Below are 18519 nucleotides of genomic sequence, written 5' to 3' on the forward strand. Positions count from 1 at the left end.
ACCAGGAGGGCTAGCTGAAACCTAGATGGCTAGTTCCACCCGGAGTTCAGAGGTCTGGGCCGGGCCCTAAGAGTTTGCATCTGCAACAAGTTTCTAGTTCCTGCTGCTGATCCAGGGACCACACTTTGAGAATCACTGTTCGAAGGAAATAACTCCCAGTTTCTATTTTTAAAAAATATATATGTTTTATTGATTTCAGAGAAGAAGGGAGAGGGGGAGAGTTAGAAACGTCAATGATGAGAGAAAATCATGGGTTGGCTGCCTCTGGCACACCAATCGAGCCCACAACCTGGGCATGTGCCCCGACGGGGAATCGAACCGTGACTTCCTGGTTCATGGGTGGATGCTCAACCACTGAACCATGCTGGTCGGGCTACCAGTTTCTATATTTTACTCAATTGAATTGCCATACACATGTTTGCTTCACGTGAGCTTCATATAACAGCAATATTACATATTTTCATTCAAAATGGGGCTTAGTGAGAACTCACTGGTAACTTGAATTGGTTGGTGATTTTTTTTTTTTTTTTTTGAGTTTGATATCTTTCTCCTCAGGCATGGTGTAAGAAGTCTTTTATTTATTTATTTATTTATTTATTTATTTATTTATTTATGTCTGTACTCTTTTAATCAAAATGACAGAAACTCAACTTGAATTGATCTAAGCATAAGAGGAAACTTACAGAGTGGGTCAGGGCTCCAGGCCGGCCTTGGGTTCGGGCGTTACAGTCACTATCAGGAGTCTGTCTGCTTTTGGGGCTCTTTCCTCATATCATCTCTGCTCTTAGGCAGACTCTCTCCCAACCCGGTGACAGGGTGGCCCCAGCAGCTGCAAGCCAGTCTCAGACCAGCCTGGGAATCTCCGTGGAAAGACAAGGATCCTCTATTCTAGCAAGAGTCCAAGGGTTGACTGTAGCCTCGATTGATTTTGTGTGTGGTAAAATACACAGGCCATAAAATTTACCGTTTTAATAATTTTCAAGTGTACAGTTCTGTGGCCTTAAGTGCATTCACATGTGCAATTGTTACCACCATTGTTCTTTTGGGGTCACAGTCTGCTGGTTTTCCTCTAAGAAACCACCCACCCCCAACTCCATGCGGTTTGGTGGGGCTTCCCGATGTCAGCTCCGGGCGTGCATATGAAACTCATGCCTGGCCAATGAGTTGTCTCTCAGGCCACAGTGTTTGGTCCAGGGACAGCCCGAGACAGAAGCTGGGTCAGTGAATGGATACCCATCACCCTGGGTTATGTTGAAACTCCTGCGAGAGGGGACTCTTCCTTAATGTTGCCAAACTGATGAGATGTCAGCCTGGTGCTCCCAGGAGCCGCTCATAGAAGGAGATTGCCTGAAAACCAAAAGAGAGAAAATCAGATCCAGACACAGGGGAGGAGAGAAAGATACTGGGGCCTCCGTTATTTACGCCTGCATAGACCCTTCTTCTTTTTCTTCCTTACAAAGAGTACCAATGAACACAGTATAGTAGGCAGAATACGGATCCCCTGTACCCACCCCCAAGATGTCCATGTTCTGATCATCCTAATCCCTGGAGCCTGGGACTATGTGACATGAGAAAGGGAACTTAAGGTTGCAGGTGGGATGCATGCAGATAATCAGATGATCTTAAAATAGGACTGGCCTGGGTTTCCCAGGTGGGACCAATGTAATCACAGGAGTCCTTCAAAATGGAAGCGGGAGGCAGAGGCCAGAGGGACGTGATGTGAGAAGGACGCGCCTCACCTTTGCTGGCCACAAGCCAAGGACTGCAGAAAGCTTCTAGAAGGCGGAGAAGGTAAGGAAACAGATTCTTAGGAATGCAGCCCTGCCAACACCTTAGTTTTAGCCCAGTGAGACCAACGTCCGACTTCTAACCCATACAACCGTGAGATAATCAATATGTGTCCTTTGTAAGCCACCCACTTTTGGTCATTTGTTAAAGCAGCCACCAAGGGCGTGGTGGTTTGTTACAGTTCAGTTTAGAAAATGAAAACGCCTGTATTTTACCAGTTGCCTCCTAACAACGCCCTGTTACATCCCAGCCACTGACTCCACCCGCACACAGTCAGGTCCATCCCGGGCCACCAGGTCTGGCCTAAGCCTTCCTTTCCAGCCTCCTGTCTCCATCAGGGCTTCTTTCAGTATCTGCCTCAGTCGTGGTTCTTCTTGTTTTCCTCTCTGGGCCTTTGGTGTTAAAACTGACCCAACCCCCTTCCAGCTCTTCCCCCACAGGTTGTGCCACGCTCTTCCTTCTGCCCATTGTAACCCCACCGACCCTTCAGGGCTCAGCTCTAGTCCCACCTCCCCTAGTTGACCGGCAGCCCCAGCCCCCACACACAAACACTCGTCTGGGTGTGGACCGCTCCCGCCTGTGCTCTTGCTGTTCAGATGTGTGAGGACATTGTCTTGCCTGGCAGGGCCTGCAGATCCTTGAGGGCATGCCTCTCCCCAGACTGGGTATCGCAGCACCTCCAAGCCCTCTTCTTGGGAAAAATCAGGCTCTGAGAAGGCAAGCGATGCCCCGAAGTCTCTAGGCCAGTGGTTCTCAACCTTTCTAATGCCGCGACCCTTTAATACAGTTCCTCATGTTGTGGTGACCCCCAACCATAAAATTACTTTCGTGGCTACTTTAATATCTGTGTTTTCCGATGGTCTTAGGCGACCCTGCTAGCAGTTCTCAACCTGTGGGTCGAGACTCACAGGTTGAGAACCGCTGCTGTAGAGCCTAAGACCATCGGAAAACACAGATATTTACATTACGATCCATAACAGTAGCAAAATTACAGTTATGAAGTAGCAACGAAAGTAATTTTATGGTTGGGGGTCACCACAACATGAGGAACTATATTAAAGGGTCGCGGCATTAGGAAGGCTGAGAACCACTGTTGTAGAGACTTGTTTTGTGTCCTAATGTGTGGTCTATCATTGTGAATGATCCATGTGCATTTGAGAAGAATGTATATCTTGCAGCTTTGGGTGAAATGTTCTATAAGTGTCAATTAAATCCATTTGATCCCGTGTGTCCTTAAGAGTCACTGTTCCCTTGTTAAGTTTTTGTTTTTTTGTGTTTGGGGTTTTTTTTTGTCTGGAGGATCTACCCAATGAAGTCAGCGGGGTATTAAAGTTCCCTACATGGCTGTATTTTTGTCTATCTCTTTCTTAGTCCTCTAGCAGGTTTTTTAAATATGTATTTAGGTGCTCCTATATTGGGTGCATATATATTTACCAATGCTGGTTTATTTTGCTGTGCAGAAGCTTTTTACTTTAGTTTCATTTTTCCTTTGTTTCTCTTGCCCTAGGCCAGTGGTTGGCAAACCGCGGCTCTCGAGCCACATGCAGCTTTTGAGCCGAGCCGTGGTTTGCCACTCTGTAGGCTAACGAGTTTGCTGACCACTGCCCTAGGCAATGTAACGATGAAATTCCTGCTATGTGAGATGTCTGATATTTTGCTGCCTATGTTTTTTTTCTAGGATTTTTATGACTTCATGACTTACATTTAAGTCTTTTATCCATTTTGAGTTTATTCTTGTGTGTGGTGTAAGTTGTTGATCAGAATCCTAAGGATCATCATACTTAAGTGATAGCGTTTTTTGTGTGTGTGTGTGTTTTTTGCTTTTTTTATATATTTATTTTTAAAATAACTATTGTTGAAAGTATTACCTATGTCCCCCTTTTTTCTCCATTGACTCCCTCCAGCCCACCCCCTCCCCTCTCCCTGTCCTAGGCCTTGCACCACCCTATTGTCTGTGTCCATGGGTTACGCATATATGCATTCAAGGTCTTTGGTTGATTACCTCCCACCCATCCACCCTCCCCAGCCTTCCCTCAGAGATTCCGCACTCTGTTCCATGCTCCATGTCTCTGGATCCACTCTGTTCATCAGCTTATTTTGTTACTTAGATTCCTGCGATCATTTGATACTTGTCTTTCTCTGACTGACTTACTTCACTTAGCATGATACTATCCGGGTCCCTCCAGGCTGTCTCAAAGTGTAAGAGATTCTTCTTTTTTACTGCTGCATAGTATTCCATGGTATAAATGTCCCACAGCTTTTTTTTTTTTAATATATTTTATTGATTTTTTACAGAGAGGAAGAGAGAGGGATAGAGAGTTAGAAACATCGATCAGCTACCTCTTGCACACCCCCTACTGGGGATGTGCCTGCAACCAAGGCACATGCCCTTGACCGGAATCGAACCCGGGACCCTTGAGTCCGCAGGCCGACGCTCTATCCACTGAGCCAAACCGGTTTCAGCAAGTCCCACCGCTTTTTTACCCATTCATCTACTGATGGGCACTTGGGCTGTTTGCAGATCTTAACTATTGTAAATTGTGCATACATTTTTTTCTGATTGGTGCTTCGGGTTTCTTAGGATATATTCCTAGAAGTGGGATCACTGCGTCAAATGGCAGTTCCATATTTAAGTTTTAGAGGAAACTCCATATTGCTTTCTATAATGGCTGCACCAGTCTGCACTCTCACCAGCAGTGTATTAGGGTTCCCTTTTCTCCACATTCAGCATTTGTCATTTGTTGATTTGTTGGTGGTAGCCATTCTGACAGGTGTGAAATTGTACCTCATTGTCATTTTGATTTCATCTCTCAGATGATTAGTGACTTTGAGCATTTTTTCACATGTCTCTTGGCCTTCTGTATGTCCTCTTTAGAGAAGTGTCTATTTAGGTCCTTTACCCATTTTTTAATTGGTTGTTTGTCTTCCTTCTGTTAAGTTGTAGAATTTCCTTATATATTTTGGATATTAACCCATTATCAGATGTTTCATTGCCAAATATGTTCTCCCATACAGTGGGCTCTCTCTTCATTTTGTTGATGATACCTTTTGCTGTGCAGAAGCTTTTTATTTTGGTGTAGTCCCATTTGTTTATCTTCTCCTTAGTTTCCTTTGCCTTAGGAATGCAATGTAAACATATTGCTATGAGAGATGTGAGATTTTTCTGCCTATAGTTTCTCTAGGAATTTTATGGTTTCATGACTTACATTTAAGTCTTTTATCCATTTTGAGTTTGTTCTTGTGTATGGTGTAAGTTGGTGGTCTAGTTTCTTTCTTTTTTTTTTTTTTTTTTTTGGCATGTATCTGTCCAATTTTCCCAACACCATTTGTTGAAGAGACTGTCTTGACTCCTTTGTATGTTCTTGCTTCCTTTGTCAAATATTGAGTATAATGGTTTGGGTCGATTTCTGGATTCTCTGTTCTGTTCCATATGCCTGTTCTTGTGTCAGGCTGTTTTGAATACGGTGGCTTTGTAGTATAACTTGAAATCTGATATTGTGATTCCTCCAACTTTGTTTTTCTTTCTCAAGATTGCTGCAGCTTAAAATATATTTTTATTTATTTCAGAGATAAAGGGAGAGGGAGAGAGTGAAACATTAATGATGAGAGAGAATCATTAATTGGCTGCCTCATGCATGTCCCCTAGTGGGGATCAAGCCAGCAATCTGGGAATGTGCCTCCGAGAATCGAACCATGACCTCCTGGTTCACAGGCCAACACTGAACCACTGAGCCACACAGTCTGGGCTAAGTGATAGGTTTGAAAAGCTCTTAAAGGAAATACAAGAAATGGCTGGCAAAGTAGAAGTGTGGGAAAGTGCAATGTTGTGGAAGGATGAGGAAAGAAATGTTTCAAGGAGGGAGCATCAGTCTGTCAAATGCCTCAGGAATGATGAGTGAAAGGTTTCCATTGGGTTTAGCGATGTGGAGGTCCCTGACCTTCTAGCCAATGACGAAGTCTGCCATATGCTGTATGCACATATATTGTGTATTGGACTATGCATTGTATGTGTATATATTGGTGTCTTGGACTACCTGGCTACAGAGATATGAGGGGCGGGTTACATTTTCTCATCCAGAGGTCCAAGCTCTCATCTGCCTGGCATGTGACTCTTGTCCCCTCCAGTAGATGGCATTAAATGCAGGTCAAGTTACCAACATGTCTCTGTTTTTGCAGTTTGGGGATTTCCCTAGGATGTTGTCTATTATAGGAGAAAGGATTGCTTGTAAACAACCTTTTTCCTTTTCCTCGCCTCCCTTGAGGCATTCTAGAATATTCTGCAGGGGTCATTAGGAAGTCCCCAGCTTGTCTCTAAGAGTTTCCCATGGGCGCTGAGAGCCCTAGTACTGTGGTTACTAGGCTCAGCCCCCCACTGGCATGCACCCAGCAGAATTCTCCCAGTACAGGAGGAGGTGCTGAGAAAACCAGGAGAGACTTGCAGCTCCTTAGCTACCTAAAGCTCCTGGGAATGTTTGTTTTTTGTCCCTCTGTCCTTAGGCTGGGTTCTCCTTGGGAACCAAAGGCACAGAGTAACTTTCTGGTTCAGGATGTTTCTCCCTGTAATAGCTGCTCTAATACACTCTAGCTCTAGCTTCCTTCTCTTAATTCTAAGAGCAGAGGTTCTTGCACTTAATGTACATAAGATCACATGTGGTTCTATTAAAATGTAGATTTCTGGAACCCAACTCCAGAGTTTCTGATTAGTTCTGGACTAGAGCCTGGGAGTCTGCATTTTAATTTTTTAAAAATTGATTTGAGAGAGGAAAGTGGGGGAGAGAGAGAAGGAGGGAGGAAGGGGGAGAGAGAGACATTAATTTGTTAGTTCCACTTATTTATACATCCATTGGCTGGTTCTTCTATGTGCCCTGACTGGGGATCAAACCTGCAACCTTAGCGTATCAGGATGATGCTATAACTAACTGAGCTACCCGATCAGGGCCTGGGAGTTTGCATTTTAACAAATACTTCTACATGATCCTGATGCAGGTATCCTCGACTCTAAAAAACAATGCCCTAAACCTATTTTTTTTTTTTTATGCACAGAAAGAGATTCATTTTAAGGATAATGCCCACACCATGGTGAGGGCTGAGAAGTCCAAAATCTGCAGGGTTGGTCAGCACACTGGAGAGCCAGAGAAGATAGGATGTTGCAGTCTTGGGTCCAGAGGCCACCTGAGGCAGAGTGCCTTCTTCCTCTGGAGACCTCAGTCTCTTCTCTTGTGGCCTTCAGTGATTAGAGGAGGCCCACCCACATTATGTGTGGTAATCTTTTTTTTTAATTTTTATTAATAAATCTTTATTGTTCAGATTATTACAATTGTTCCTCTTTTTTTCCCCCATAGCTCCCCTCCACCAGGTTCCTACTCCACCCTCTACCCTTACTCCCCTTCTTCCCCGCTATCCTCCTCCATAGGTGTACGCTTTTTGTTCAATCTTTTCCTGCACCCCCCCCCAATCCCCTTTTCCCCCAAGAATTGTCAGTCCACTCCCTTTCTATGCCCCTGATTCTATTATATTCACCAGTTAATATTGTTCATCAGATTTTTTTATTCCCTTGGTTTTTAGATTCATTTGTTGATAGTTACGTATTAGTTGTTCCTAATTTTTATCTTTTTCTTCTTCTTCCTCTTCTTAAAGAATACCTTTCAGCATTTCATATAATTCTGGTTTGGCAGTAATGAACTCCTTTAGCTTTTTCTTATCTGTGAAGCTCTTTATCTGACCTTCAATTCTGAATGATAGCTTTGCTGGATAGAGTAATCTTGGTTGTAGGTTCTTGCTATTCATCATTTTGAATATTTCTTGCCATTCCCTTCTGGCCTGCATAGTTTCTGTTGAGAAATCAGCTGACAATCGTAAGGATGCTCCCTTATAGGTAACTAACTGTTTTTCTCTTGCTGCTTTTAATATTCTCTTTGTCTTTTGCTCTTGGAATTTTAATTATGATGTGTCTTGATGTGGTCCTCTTTGGGTTCCTTTTGTTTGGGGTTCTGTGTGCTTCCTGGACTTGTAGGTCTATTTCTTTCACCAGGTGAGGGAAGTTTTCTGTCATTATTTCTTCAAATAGGTTTTCAGTATCTTGCTCTCTCTCTTCTTCTGGCACCCCCATAATTCTGATGTTGGTACGCTTGAAGTTGTCCCAGAGGCTTCTTACACTATCTTCAACTTTTTGGATTCTTTTTGCTTTTCCATAGGAGTGATTTTTGCTTCTTGGTATTCCAAATCTTTGACTTGATTCTTGGGATCCTCTAGTCTGCTTTTAGGTCTCTGTATAATGTTTTTTATTTCAGTCAGTGTATGCTTAATTTCTAGTTGATACCTTTTCATATCCACGAGGTTCTCGTTTAATTTATCAGCCTTTTCTAGGAAATTCTTGAAAAACCTTATAACCGTGGTTTTGAACTCTATGTCCAGTCTTTTGGTTTCCTCCATTTCTTTCAATTGTGGCCTGCCTCTTTGTCTCCACATTTTAGATGCTTCCCTGAGTTGATGGGGTTGCTTTGTGTGTTAGGTGTCCTAGCAGAGCCCAGTAGCTCAGCCTCTCCAGTTCTCGGTGGTGGATCCTCTTGTTGCACCCCTTTGTGGGCTGTATGTGCAGTCTTGTTGTAGTTAAGTCATGCTTGTTGTTGGTATCACTGGGGGGAGTTGATCTCCAATCCAGTTGGCTGTGAGGATCAGCAGTGTCTCCGCTGGGAGAGCTTCTGTACTCAGCTTGGATGGGGCGGAGTCTCAGGGTGGCGCAGACAAACTTTGGTTTCCCGTCCGCGCCGCCTGTGTCCCAAAACAATGGCTGCGCACCTCTGAGAGAAGGCTGCTCTCGAGCCTCCCCGGCTTCCAAACAGACCAGTTCCTCCCCGACCGGAGCTGGATTTCAGTGCAGCCTGGAGGTTTTGTTTTTCTCCCGAACGAGAAATCCAGCCACTAGGAGGGCTGTGCTCAGCTTGGATGGGGCAGAGTCTCAGGGTGGTGCAGACAAGCTTTGGTTTCCTGTCTGCGCTGCCCTAAGAGGGCCGGTTTCTCTGTGCCCCCAAAGAATGGCTGCGCGCCTCTGAGAGAAGGCAGTTCTTGAGCCTCACCCGCTGCCAAACAGACCAGTTTCTCCCTGACCAGAACTGGATTTCAGTGCAGTCAGGAGGTTTTGTTTTTCTCCCAAATGAGAAAGCTAGCCACGCGTCTGCTGGCCTCTCTTTCCACACGCCACAAGCAAGCCAGTCGCGTATTCAGCCGCCCGCCCTTTCCGCGCTCACGGATCTCCGCACCTCCACAGCTCCTGAGGCTCAGCGCCCCCCTCTCTTTCTTTCTAGTTGTAGGTTTTCCGCTCTGCCAGCTTTCCAGTGGTACTGGATGGTGTGCGCTTTGTTTTCCAGTTGTAGTTTTAAAATTGTTGTGGTAGGCAGCAATTAGGTGTTTACCTTATGCCGCCACCTTCGTTTCCTCTGCCCTAAACCTATTATTGAAAATATGACCTTAAGTATAATTATCCCAATTCTTCAATAGTCATTAATGATCATTAAATCCTATAATAAAAGCCTAATATGAAAATTGTCCCTCTGACCGGGAGTTGGACCAGGGGGTGGGGCCGGCGGTGGCCGGAGGAAGGGAGGTGCCCTGGCTGGCAGCCCGCAGCTGCTAGGGACCCTACCCGTGCACGAATTTCATGCACTGGGCCTCTAGTAATTATATAAAAGAATTCCTGCTGCCAACCTTGGAACAACACAGAGGTGCCCCTGTGAGAAGCAGCTTAATTAGCAATCAAAACCTGAATTTGGAGCTCATATTTGAAACTTATGTCTTCTGTCTCTGGCAGCTTAGTACCATTTCTGCTGAACAGTGGTCACCCAAGCTTTATACCTTATTAGCTGCTCTTAGGAGGTATCTGCTGCCCTGGCCCAGTAGCTCAGTTGGTTAGAGCATTGTCTCAATACACCAAGGTTGTGGGTTTGATCTCTGGTCAGGGCACATACAAAAATCAACTAATGAATGCATAAATAAGTGGAGCCAACAAATCAGTATTTCTTTCTCTCCCCCTTCCTCTCTCTAAAATCAGTAAATAATTTTTTAAAAATTAAAAAAGTGTTTGCCTAGTTCTCTAAGCACCCCCAAGGAATCTCAGTGACTTTTATAACTAGAGGCCCGGTGCACAAAATTTGTGCATAGAGGGGGTCCCCTCAGCCCAGCCTGTACCCTCTCCAATCTGGGACCCCTCAGGGGGATGTCCGACTGCCATTTTAGGCCCAATCCCTGGGATCTCATAGTCCTGGACTGCTGGCTCCTAATCACTCACTTGCCTGCCTGCCTGGTCGCCCCCAACTCCCCCCCTTTGCCGGCCTGGTCACCCCTTTGTGCCTTCCCCTGCCAGCCTGGTCGCCCCCAACTGCCCCCCCCCTGCTGGCCTGGTTGCCCCCCCACCGGCCTGGTGGCCTCCCATGGCCCCCCCGCCAGCCTGGTCACCCCACGCAGCCTGCTGTTCAGTCGTTTGGTCATCCCTCACTAACCCCCCTGCCGGCCTGGTCATAAGCAGCCATCTTGTGAGGGCATGAGGGTTAATTTGCATATTATCTCTTTATTATATAGGATACTTAAGCATGTGTCAAGTCAGGTAAGATATATTATTTTCCAATTTGGAAAATTTAGAAGGTAAAAGCAGGCCCATAAAATTAAGTTACACGTTGGAACATTCTCAGTAAGTGAAACTTAAGCTGCTCTTCCAGAGGAGGTTGGGAATCATTTCTATTTATTTATTTATTTGTAATATATTTTATTGACTCTTCACAGAGGGGAAGGGAGAGGGACCAAGAGCCAGAAACATTGATGAGAGAGAAACATCGATTAGCTGCCTCCTGCACACTTCCTACTGGGTATGTGCCCGCAACCAAGGTGTATGCCCCTGACCAGAATCAAACCTGGGACCCTTGAGTCCGAAGGCCGACGCTCTATCCACTGAGCCAAACCGGTTAGGGCTCTCTTTATTTATTTATTTTTAAAATATATTTTATTGATTTTTTTACAGAGAGGAAGGGAGAGGGATAGTTGGAGATATCGATGAGAGAGAAACATCAATCAGCTGCATCCTACACACTCCCCACTGGGGATGTGCCTGCAACCAAGGTACATGCCCTTGACCGGAATCGAACCTGAGACCCTTGAGTCCGAAGGCCGACGCTCTATCCACTGAGCCAAACCGGTTAGGGCAGCTCTCTTTATTTTTAAGTGGAATGTAATTAGGTTTTATGGGCTCTATAATAAACAAATGAAGGATTCCGTATTCAGAAGCAGAGTTCAAAACCATGGAGCCTAAAAGGACATGTTTTTGTAACATAAAGCCATTTTATAGTTTTGCATAATGATTATAGCAGATTGAAGATTATTCTGTTTCATTTTTACTATTTCTTATGTAATTGTACTATTTTCTAGTGTTTAAGATGACTTTAGGGGTGATGAATCTCCCAATAACAAAACCTCACTTAGGGTGGTAACAGGAAAGGCCAAGTGATTAAGATAACCAGTGGAGAAAAAGTGAGTGAGATAATTCAGAAGGAAGTGGGGTGGAAGGAGCTCTGTACTGATAGAGTTGGTATGTGGCTGCCACAGGTTATGACAGATTCAGAAGCTCGTTATCATTTATCAGGTTCTCTGGTTTGACTTTCTTAACTATTTTTGAACTCTATTTTCATATAGAGTATGTATAAGGCCTTCTTATAATTTCCTGTAGATGAAAAATTGAGTCATGACCTTCCTAAGAAAAAAGTTATTAGCTTAAAAAGTCTGGTTGGATTATATGGGTTGACTGGGTTACATGGGTGAGGTTTTAGGTGAGCTGTACTTTCTCTGGGGTTTCTCCTTGATGCCTAGTTCCTGGTTGCTTTCTTGAAGTCTTACCTCCCGCCCCATCACCATTCTAGGTTTTTTTCAAAGTCCAATAATAACAAATGATGAAAAACAATTTGAGTGGCTATTACAATCCCCACTTGACTATTTTTTCCCCTAAAAGAGTACACCTTCCCTTGCAATTCCTCAGGGAAAGTTGTTGCAATTGCCTGTAACTCTGTGGAGTTCTAGGTTATCGACATCTTGTTCATCTCTGCTCCTCGGATCACAGTTTGAAGCCGAGCCATCGGCTTCTCCCTGAATCATGTGAGAAGAAGGGCTTGATGGATATGTATTTTCCTTTTTTCACTTTTGTTTGTGATTAGAAAATACACATGTCCACATGTCAAGTGCTCACATGTCAAGTGCAATCAGTTTGGGCCAATTAAATTTCTTCTTATACTTGAAGTTGGCAAACTTTCTGTAAAGGGCCAGATGATAAATATTTCGGACTTTTCAGGCCATACAGTATTGCAGCTATTCAATGCTGCTGTGAAGGCAGCATAGGCAATGTGTACATGAGTGAACAAGGCTGTGTTCTAATAAAACTTTAGGGAAAAGACTACATAGTTCACCCAGTGTGATTCCCTGAGCATAACAGTAAAGGAATGAGATTGGCATTTCAACAAACCTGCTACAAAATAACTAGGATTTCTCCAAAAGATAGCCTACACTGTAAGACCCTGAAATTCATATAAAAATTTCAATGTTTTTCTCAGACAACTACTTAGGATTGACAGGTATCAGTCTTCTGATAAGTAGTATTCAAGATACACTTACTGAATAATTGAATAAATAAATGATGCCTTTAGACTATCAGTTGTCTAAATCTAGCAAGATGAAAAAGAAAATTGCAGAGGATTTTTGTGTCAAAAAATTACTTTTTTAATTAGCTCAATATGTAGTCTTTTCCTAATAATTTGTTTTAGGGGTAAAGAAAAGAAAAACAAAAGGTTATCTGAAATCTATGGCTGTGATAGGTTATTTAGGTTCTGGCATATGTATTTCATGTAAGATTATGCAAAATTAGCCCAGAATAATGCCAAGTGTGAAAGTAAGGGAGAGCCTCTATTACCCTTTAGCAACTCTACAGTACAGTAAAACCTCAATATAATGGACTAATTTGGGTGAGGGGGTGTCCATTAAAGCCCAAAGTCCATTATGTAATAAAATAGGTTTTCCACATATGTGTTAAAAAATTGACAAATTGGTTAGTTTACCTGTTTTCACTTATGTAGACATGTTTGTGTAATTAAGTATGCATGCAAAGTTTAATTTCACAGGAAAGTTTTCTATATGTATCACTGTAATTTAAAATTTACACTGAATGGGTCTGGTATAAGCATGTCAAATTCGCGGCCCACGGGCCGCATGCCTTGTTCATTTGGCCCATGTTAGCCTTTGAGTTTGACATGCTTGGTCTAGTAAATGCGTGCATACACCAGTCACTGTGAGTAAACAGATGCACATGGCTGGGCGTGGCTCAGTGCACATAGGAACATAGCTAGCACTTGTTCAAACTGCTGCAGAAAGTCATGCCACGTGACAACAGGACCAATTACTGGGCGCAATGCAGGGTGATCACAAGCTAATCATTTGACGAACATTGTTTGGGAGTGGTGACTCTTGGATTTAAATATGTAGACTATAGTTGTAGATATGTAACATTTATATTGGCAAAATTACTAGTTTTTTCCCAACATATGGCCAATTCACTAAAATTTGTTAAAAATAACCTGTTCATTTATTTACAAGCAAATCTTGGTTAAATGCATTTTTTAAAAAACAGGGTGTTAATTTTCACATATGACATACGAAATGGAAATTTTGTCCATTAAATCTGAATTCCAGTAGGCCAAGGTCCACAAAATCGAGGGTTCACTATATTAGGGATGAAAAACACAAGACGCAGCTTTGTCAGAGTTCAAGCAGATAAAACAACGATAAAAGAATCCAGTGTTGCCAAGAAACCCAACACATCCTGTGATAAAATAACAAAGATGACATTGCCGTGACTCCAGACTCAAGCAAAACCAATGCGTGGTAAGTAATAGACAGTTTCAATTTCTCCTTTGGATGTGAGACCTAGACCAGCCACCGCTGATTTAAGTTTCCTAAGCCAACCTTCAACAGCATCTGCTCTACATCACGCCCAACAGAATACCCTAGGATAGGGCACCAGTTCTCAAAGCCTTCCAGGAAACCGCGAGTGGGGCAGGTGATCCCAATGAACCGATTTCATAATCAGATGACATTACCTTTTTCACCCTCCTTCTCTCACAGATGTAGTACAGTGGAGCTTCCCCAAGTCTACATGACATGCTAGCATTCTAGTTATCAAAATCAACCTGCTTCCTATTTAGCCATAAAGATATTTACAAAAATGTGCTCTGGCCAGTGTTTCTAAGTGGTTAGAAGGGTCAAGGGTTTGATCTTTGGTCAAGGGCACATAGGGTCAAGGGTATGTTCCTGGGTTGCAGGCTTGATGCCTGGCCCCCATCATCAGGAAGAGGGTAGGAGGCAACCAATTGATGTATCTCTCTCACATCAATGTTTCTCTCTCTCTCTCTCCACCTCCCTCCTTCCCTGCCTTCCACTCCCTAAAAATCAACAGAAAAGCCCTAGTTGGTTTGGCTCAGTGGATAGAGCTTTGAGGGCACATGCCCAGGTTGTAGGCTCAATCCCCAGTGTGGGGCGTGCATGAGGCAGCCGATCAATGATTCTCTCTCATCATTGATGTTTCTATCTCTCTCTCCCTCCCTTCCTCTCTGAAATCAATAAAAATATATTTAAATAAGAAAATAAAACTCGCCGAAACCGGTTTGGCTCAGTGGATAGAGCGTCGGTCTGCGGACCGAGGGGTCCCAGGTTCGATTCCAGTCAAGGGCATGTACATTGGTTGCTGGCACATCCCTGGTGGGGGGTGTGCAGGAGGCAGCTGGTCGATGTTTCTCTCTCATCGATGTTTCTGGCTCTCTGTCCCTCTCTCTTCCTCTCTGTAAAAAATGAATAAAATATTAAAAAATAAAATAAAATTCAATAGAAAAAAATATCCTCGGGTAAGGATTAACAACAACAAAAAAGATATTTACAAAAATGTAAATTATGCCACTCTTTTTTGGGGGGAAATAATTATTTTTTATAAATGATTGTTTAAATCCAATGGGTTTATTATTGTCATTTTAATGTAAATAGTTGAAAATTTTCTTAATTTGAATTTCAAATAGGATAAATACAAAAAAATATAACCTGCATACACAAAAGCTCTCTGGCATCTCAATTTTTTTAAGTGCAAAGGAGGTTTGAGACCAAAAGCTTGACAACTCCTAAAACCTAGAGAAGCAGCAAAGCCTCGGAGGCAGGTGTCTGGGGAAGCCATGCTCGGGCAGGCAGCTGTGGGACAGGCTGGGTGAGAGTGCAGCCTGCAAAGCAGCCAGTGAGATTTTCTGCTGATAACCAACGACAAAGTCTGAAAACGTGCAAAGTCCCTACAGACAGCAAATGACAAATAGCAGAGTATGCTGATGGGTGTGAGGATAAAAACTGGTTTTAAGACGAGTGCCTGTTATACTTGAATGTTATCTTTTGAATAACCCTGCTGGGAAGAAGAAAAGCTATCAAGATTTGAGAGGCTGGCAATTACCGATCATATTCTCAGAGCTCAGCACGAGGACTTGCACACAGGAAGAGCTCAGTATTTGTTAAACGAATGAATAACTATGTGAGTTGTGAAGTCCAATAAGGTTGGCAACAAAAGGTTTATCTATCAGGAAAGGCTTATGATGTGGCTGAGGTGCACACGAGTCCCACTAGAAGCCGCCTCTCCTTTGCCTCAGGATCCTCTTCACTTTCCTTCTGAAGTCTGATTAAGAGAAGTTATTAGCAAGCATCTCGTCTCCAGCATCTAAACTCAGTATGACCTAACACAGTGGTCGGCAAACCGCGGCTCGCGAGCCACATGCGGCTCTTTGGCCCCTTGAGTGTGGCTCTTCCACAAAATATCACGGCCTGGGTGAGTCTATTTTGAAGAAGTGGCATTAGAAGTTTAAGTTTAAAAAATTTGGCTCTCAAAAGAAATTTCAATCGTTGTACTGTTATTTGGCTCTGTTGACTAATGAGTTTGCCGACCACTGACCTAACAGAACACTTAACTCCACGTCCCTCATAAACTCTTCCTGATGCTTCTGCTTTTTTCGGCTTTCGGCTCAGAGAAGGCTTAGGTACAACCTCCTTCTTGGCTGCCTCTTCCCATCTAGTTCTGGTGCAGCGTCCGCTCCCATCTTCTCAGAGGCCTCCCCAGATCACTGTAGCTAAGCACCCCTTGCCATCAACGTTGGCCACATCACTCTGGTTCCTTTCTGAAGAGCACTCATAACCTGAAATCATCTTGCTTACTTGTTCACTTCTCCATGAGAGCAGCACTATGTTTATCTGTTCATCACTGTATCTTCTGTACTTAGAAGAGGGAGGACAATGCCTGTCCCACGGCAGACATTGTTACACATATATAAATGTTACAGAACCTTAGAGGTGACCTGGTCCTAAGCTTTCCAAAGCAATTTAATAGGCAAGCCGACATACAGAACTATTCTCTGTATCAAATTTTACCACTGATCTTGACTTTTGCACTGTAAAGGGTCTTCACTTCATTTCTTAAAATAACTAACATGTATTAATAATATTATGAAGTACATATTCTTCTAACAGTGCTCAAAGGTTTATAAAATATACCAGGATCCTCTGATGAGAAACTGCAGCCAATTAAGAATTTTTTGGCACTAAGTTGTACTACAATACATATTTATTCAATGACTGAGATTTTAGTGTTTCTATCTGTGCAGTGTTACTGAAGAAATATTCTTTGGCTTCAAATAAGGCAATACCTTTGAAGTCGCAAAACTCAATTCTTACAAGAAAATAAGAGAGTAAACGGAAGTTTTTATTAGTGAAACAAGTAAATTTATATTTCCAACAAGGCTTTTATCCCCTATAAATGAGACAAACTACAATACTTTACAACAACATAACTTAGTTTTTTAATATTTTTAAAATACATTTTTTATTGATTTTTTACAGAGAGGAAGGGAGAGGGATAGAGTCAGAAACATTGATGAGAGAGAAACATGTATCAGCTGCCTCCTGCACACCCCCTACTGGGGATGTGCCCGCAACCAAGGTATATGCCCTTGACCGGAATCCAACTTGGGACCCTTCAGTCCACAGGCCAACGCTCTATCCACTGAGCCAAACCAGTCAGGGCTGTTTTTTAATATTTTCAACATAAAAAGATTTCTTTGGGAATTTAGGAAAGTAAACACTTGGGAAAAAATAACTAGAGGAAGTTACTTTTTTTTTTTCTTTTAATAATTCTTTATTGTTGAAAGTATTATAGGAAGTGACGTTTTCAATTTTAATAATAGGCTGGTCTACAAGGTATTATTAACCAGCATTTTTCCTCTCAAAGGATCCATCAAGTACTAGACAATGAAGAACCTACCTTTAGAAAATGAGGCAGGAAAAGTTTATATTTAAATAGGGAACATGCACTCTAAAATACCAATCACATGTCACTTTAACAAGTCAATTTACATAATTAAATATAAATTATTAATTACATTTATGTTAAGGTCCTAGTAAAGACTCAATTGGTCTGACTGTATCTCAAGTTCGAATTGTACTCATCTGGCTATAAAAGTAAATATAACAATGGAATTGGGCCCGTTTGACTAAGGGGAAAAACATCTTCAATATTGCACATTTTCTTTCGTTAAAAATGAAGTTTTATTAAGTCAGGGCCATCTTGGTTCTGAATCTCTCCATTTTTGTTGGAAGAAGACTCACCATCTCTTTACTAAGTTCTAGCTCCACTTCTATTTCCTGGGCAGCTTCAGGGTGCTTTTCACAGTAATCAACAATAAATTTGTAATGTTCCAAAGATGTTGCCAAATTTTCTAGCTCTTTTTGGGGATCTGAAGTGATGATTTTGCCATAGAGACGAGCAACTCGAAACTTGGCCAACATGGCAGGGCGAAGCACATCTTCCCCTATATGCTCAGGAAACACTTTATTTGGGTCTCTCAGGGAGTCTAGGAAGAGCTGGTAGTACTTCATTGCTGACTTATTAAGATTATTAATTTTTTTTACAATGTGTGAATCAGGATCCCTCAGCTTGTCAGCAATGGCAACCTTCAAATCCATCATGTCATAGTAAGCATGTGCAATTTCAAACTGAATCTGTCTGTTGACCAACAGATAATACTGTGGATTCAGATCCACAATTAGGGGCTCTAGCATGGCTATTCTACGTTTATGCATCTTGCACCGTCTCTCCATGTCAGTTTCAAAGAACGCAAGCACCTTAAACAGAGCACTGTGGTCTTGGACAACTTCAATATGGTCAGTGACATAACCATCAATCTGAAAGAACTCTTTCGCTTCAAAGACATAGTGCTGACCCAGTAAGAAAAGTTCTCTGGCTTCTTCAAAATCTAAAGGTCTCAAGTAGCCCACTTTCTCTTCCACTGCAGAGATGGCATCACAGAGCTCACCGGTTCCAAACTGCACAGCTTTCTTCCTAATGCTTTCTTCCTCATCGAGTTCTTTTTTCCTTAAAGCTCTCAGTTCAGATTGTTTATCAAGATCAAGTTCTCCTATGTTGTCCTGAAAGAAAAAATAATTATGGGTAAATAGGGTACTGATTTCCTGCTGCCAAATAATATTAAAGCAAACTGAAGAGTAAAAAAGAGAAAACCCTCTTACTTCCTAGCTTGGTTTAGGAACATATTATAATCGTAAGCATCTTTTATTTTTTTAAATCTTTATTGTTCAGATTATTACAGTTGTTCCTCTTTTTTTCCCCCATAG

General features: G+C 42.5%; 1 protein-coding gene across 1 annotated transcript in view; it reads right to left on the reverse strand.

Moving 5' to 3' along the window:
* Positions 1-16582: 16582 nt before the first annotated feature.
* The window catches only part of KIFBP (kinesin family binding protein), a 34283-nt gene continuing 32346 nt past the window's right edge, over positions 16583-18519 (reverse strand). The window contains exon 7 of the mRNA XM_008145438.3: positions 16583-18315. Within this exon, the coding sequence (XP_008143660.1) occupies positions 17440-18315 (876 nt within the window). The 3' untranslated portion in view covers positions 16583-17439. The remainder of the gene's footprint in view (positions 18316-18519) is intronic.

Source organism: Eptesicus fuscus, chromosome 17 (assembly GCF_027574615.1).
Source record: "Eptesicus fuscus isolate TK198812 chromosome 17, DD_ASM_mEF_20220401, whole genome shotgun sequence".
NCBI classification, from domain to species: Eukaryota; Metazoa; Chordata; class Mammalia; order Chiroptera; family Vespertilionidae; genus Eptesicus; species Eptesicus fuscus.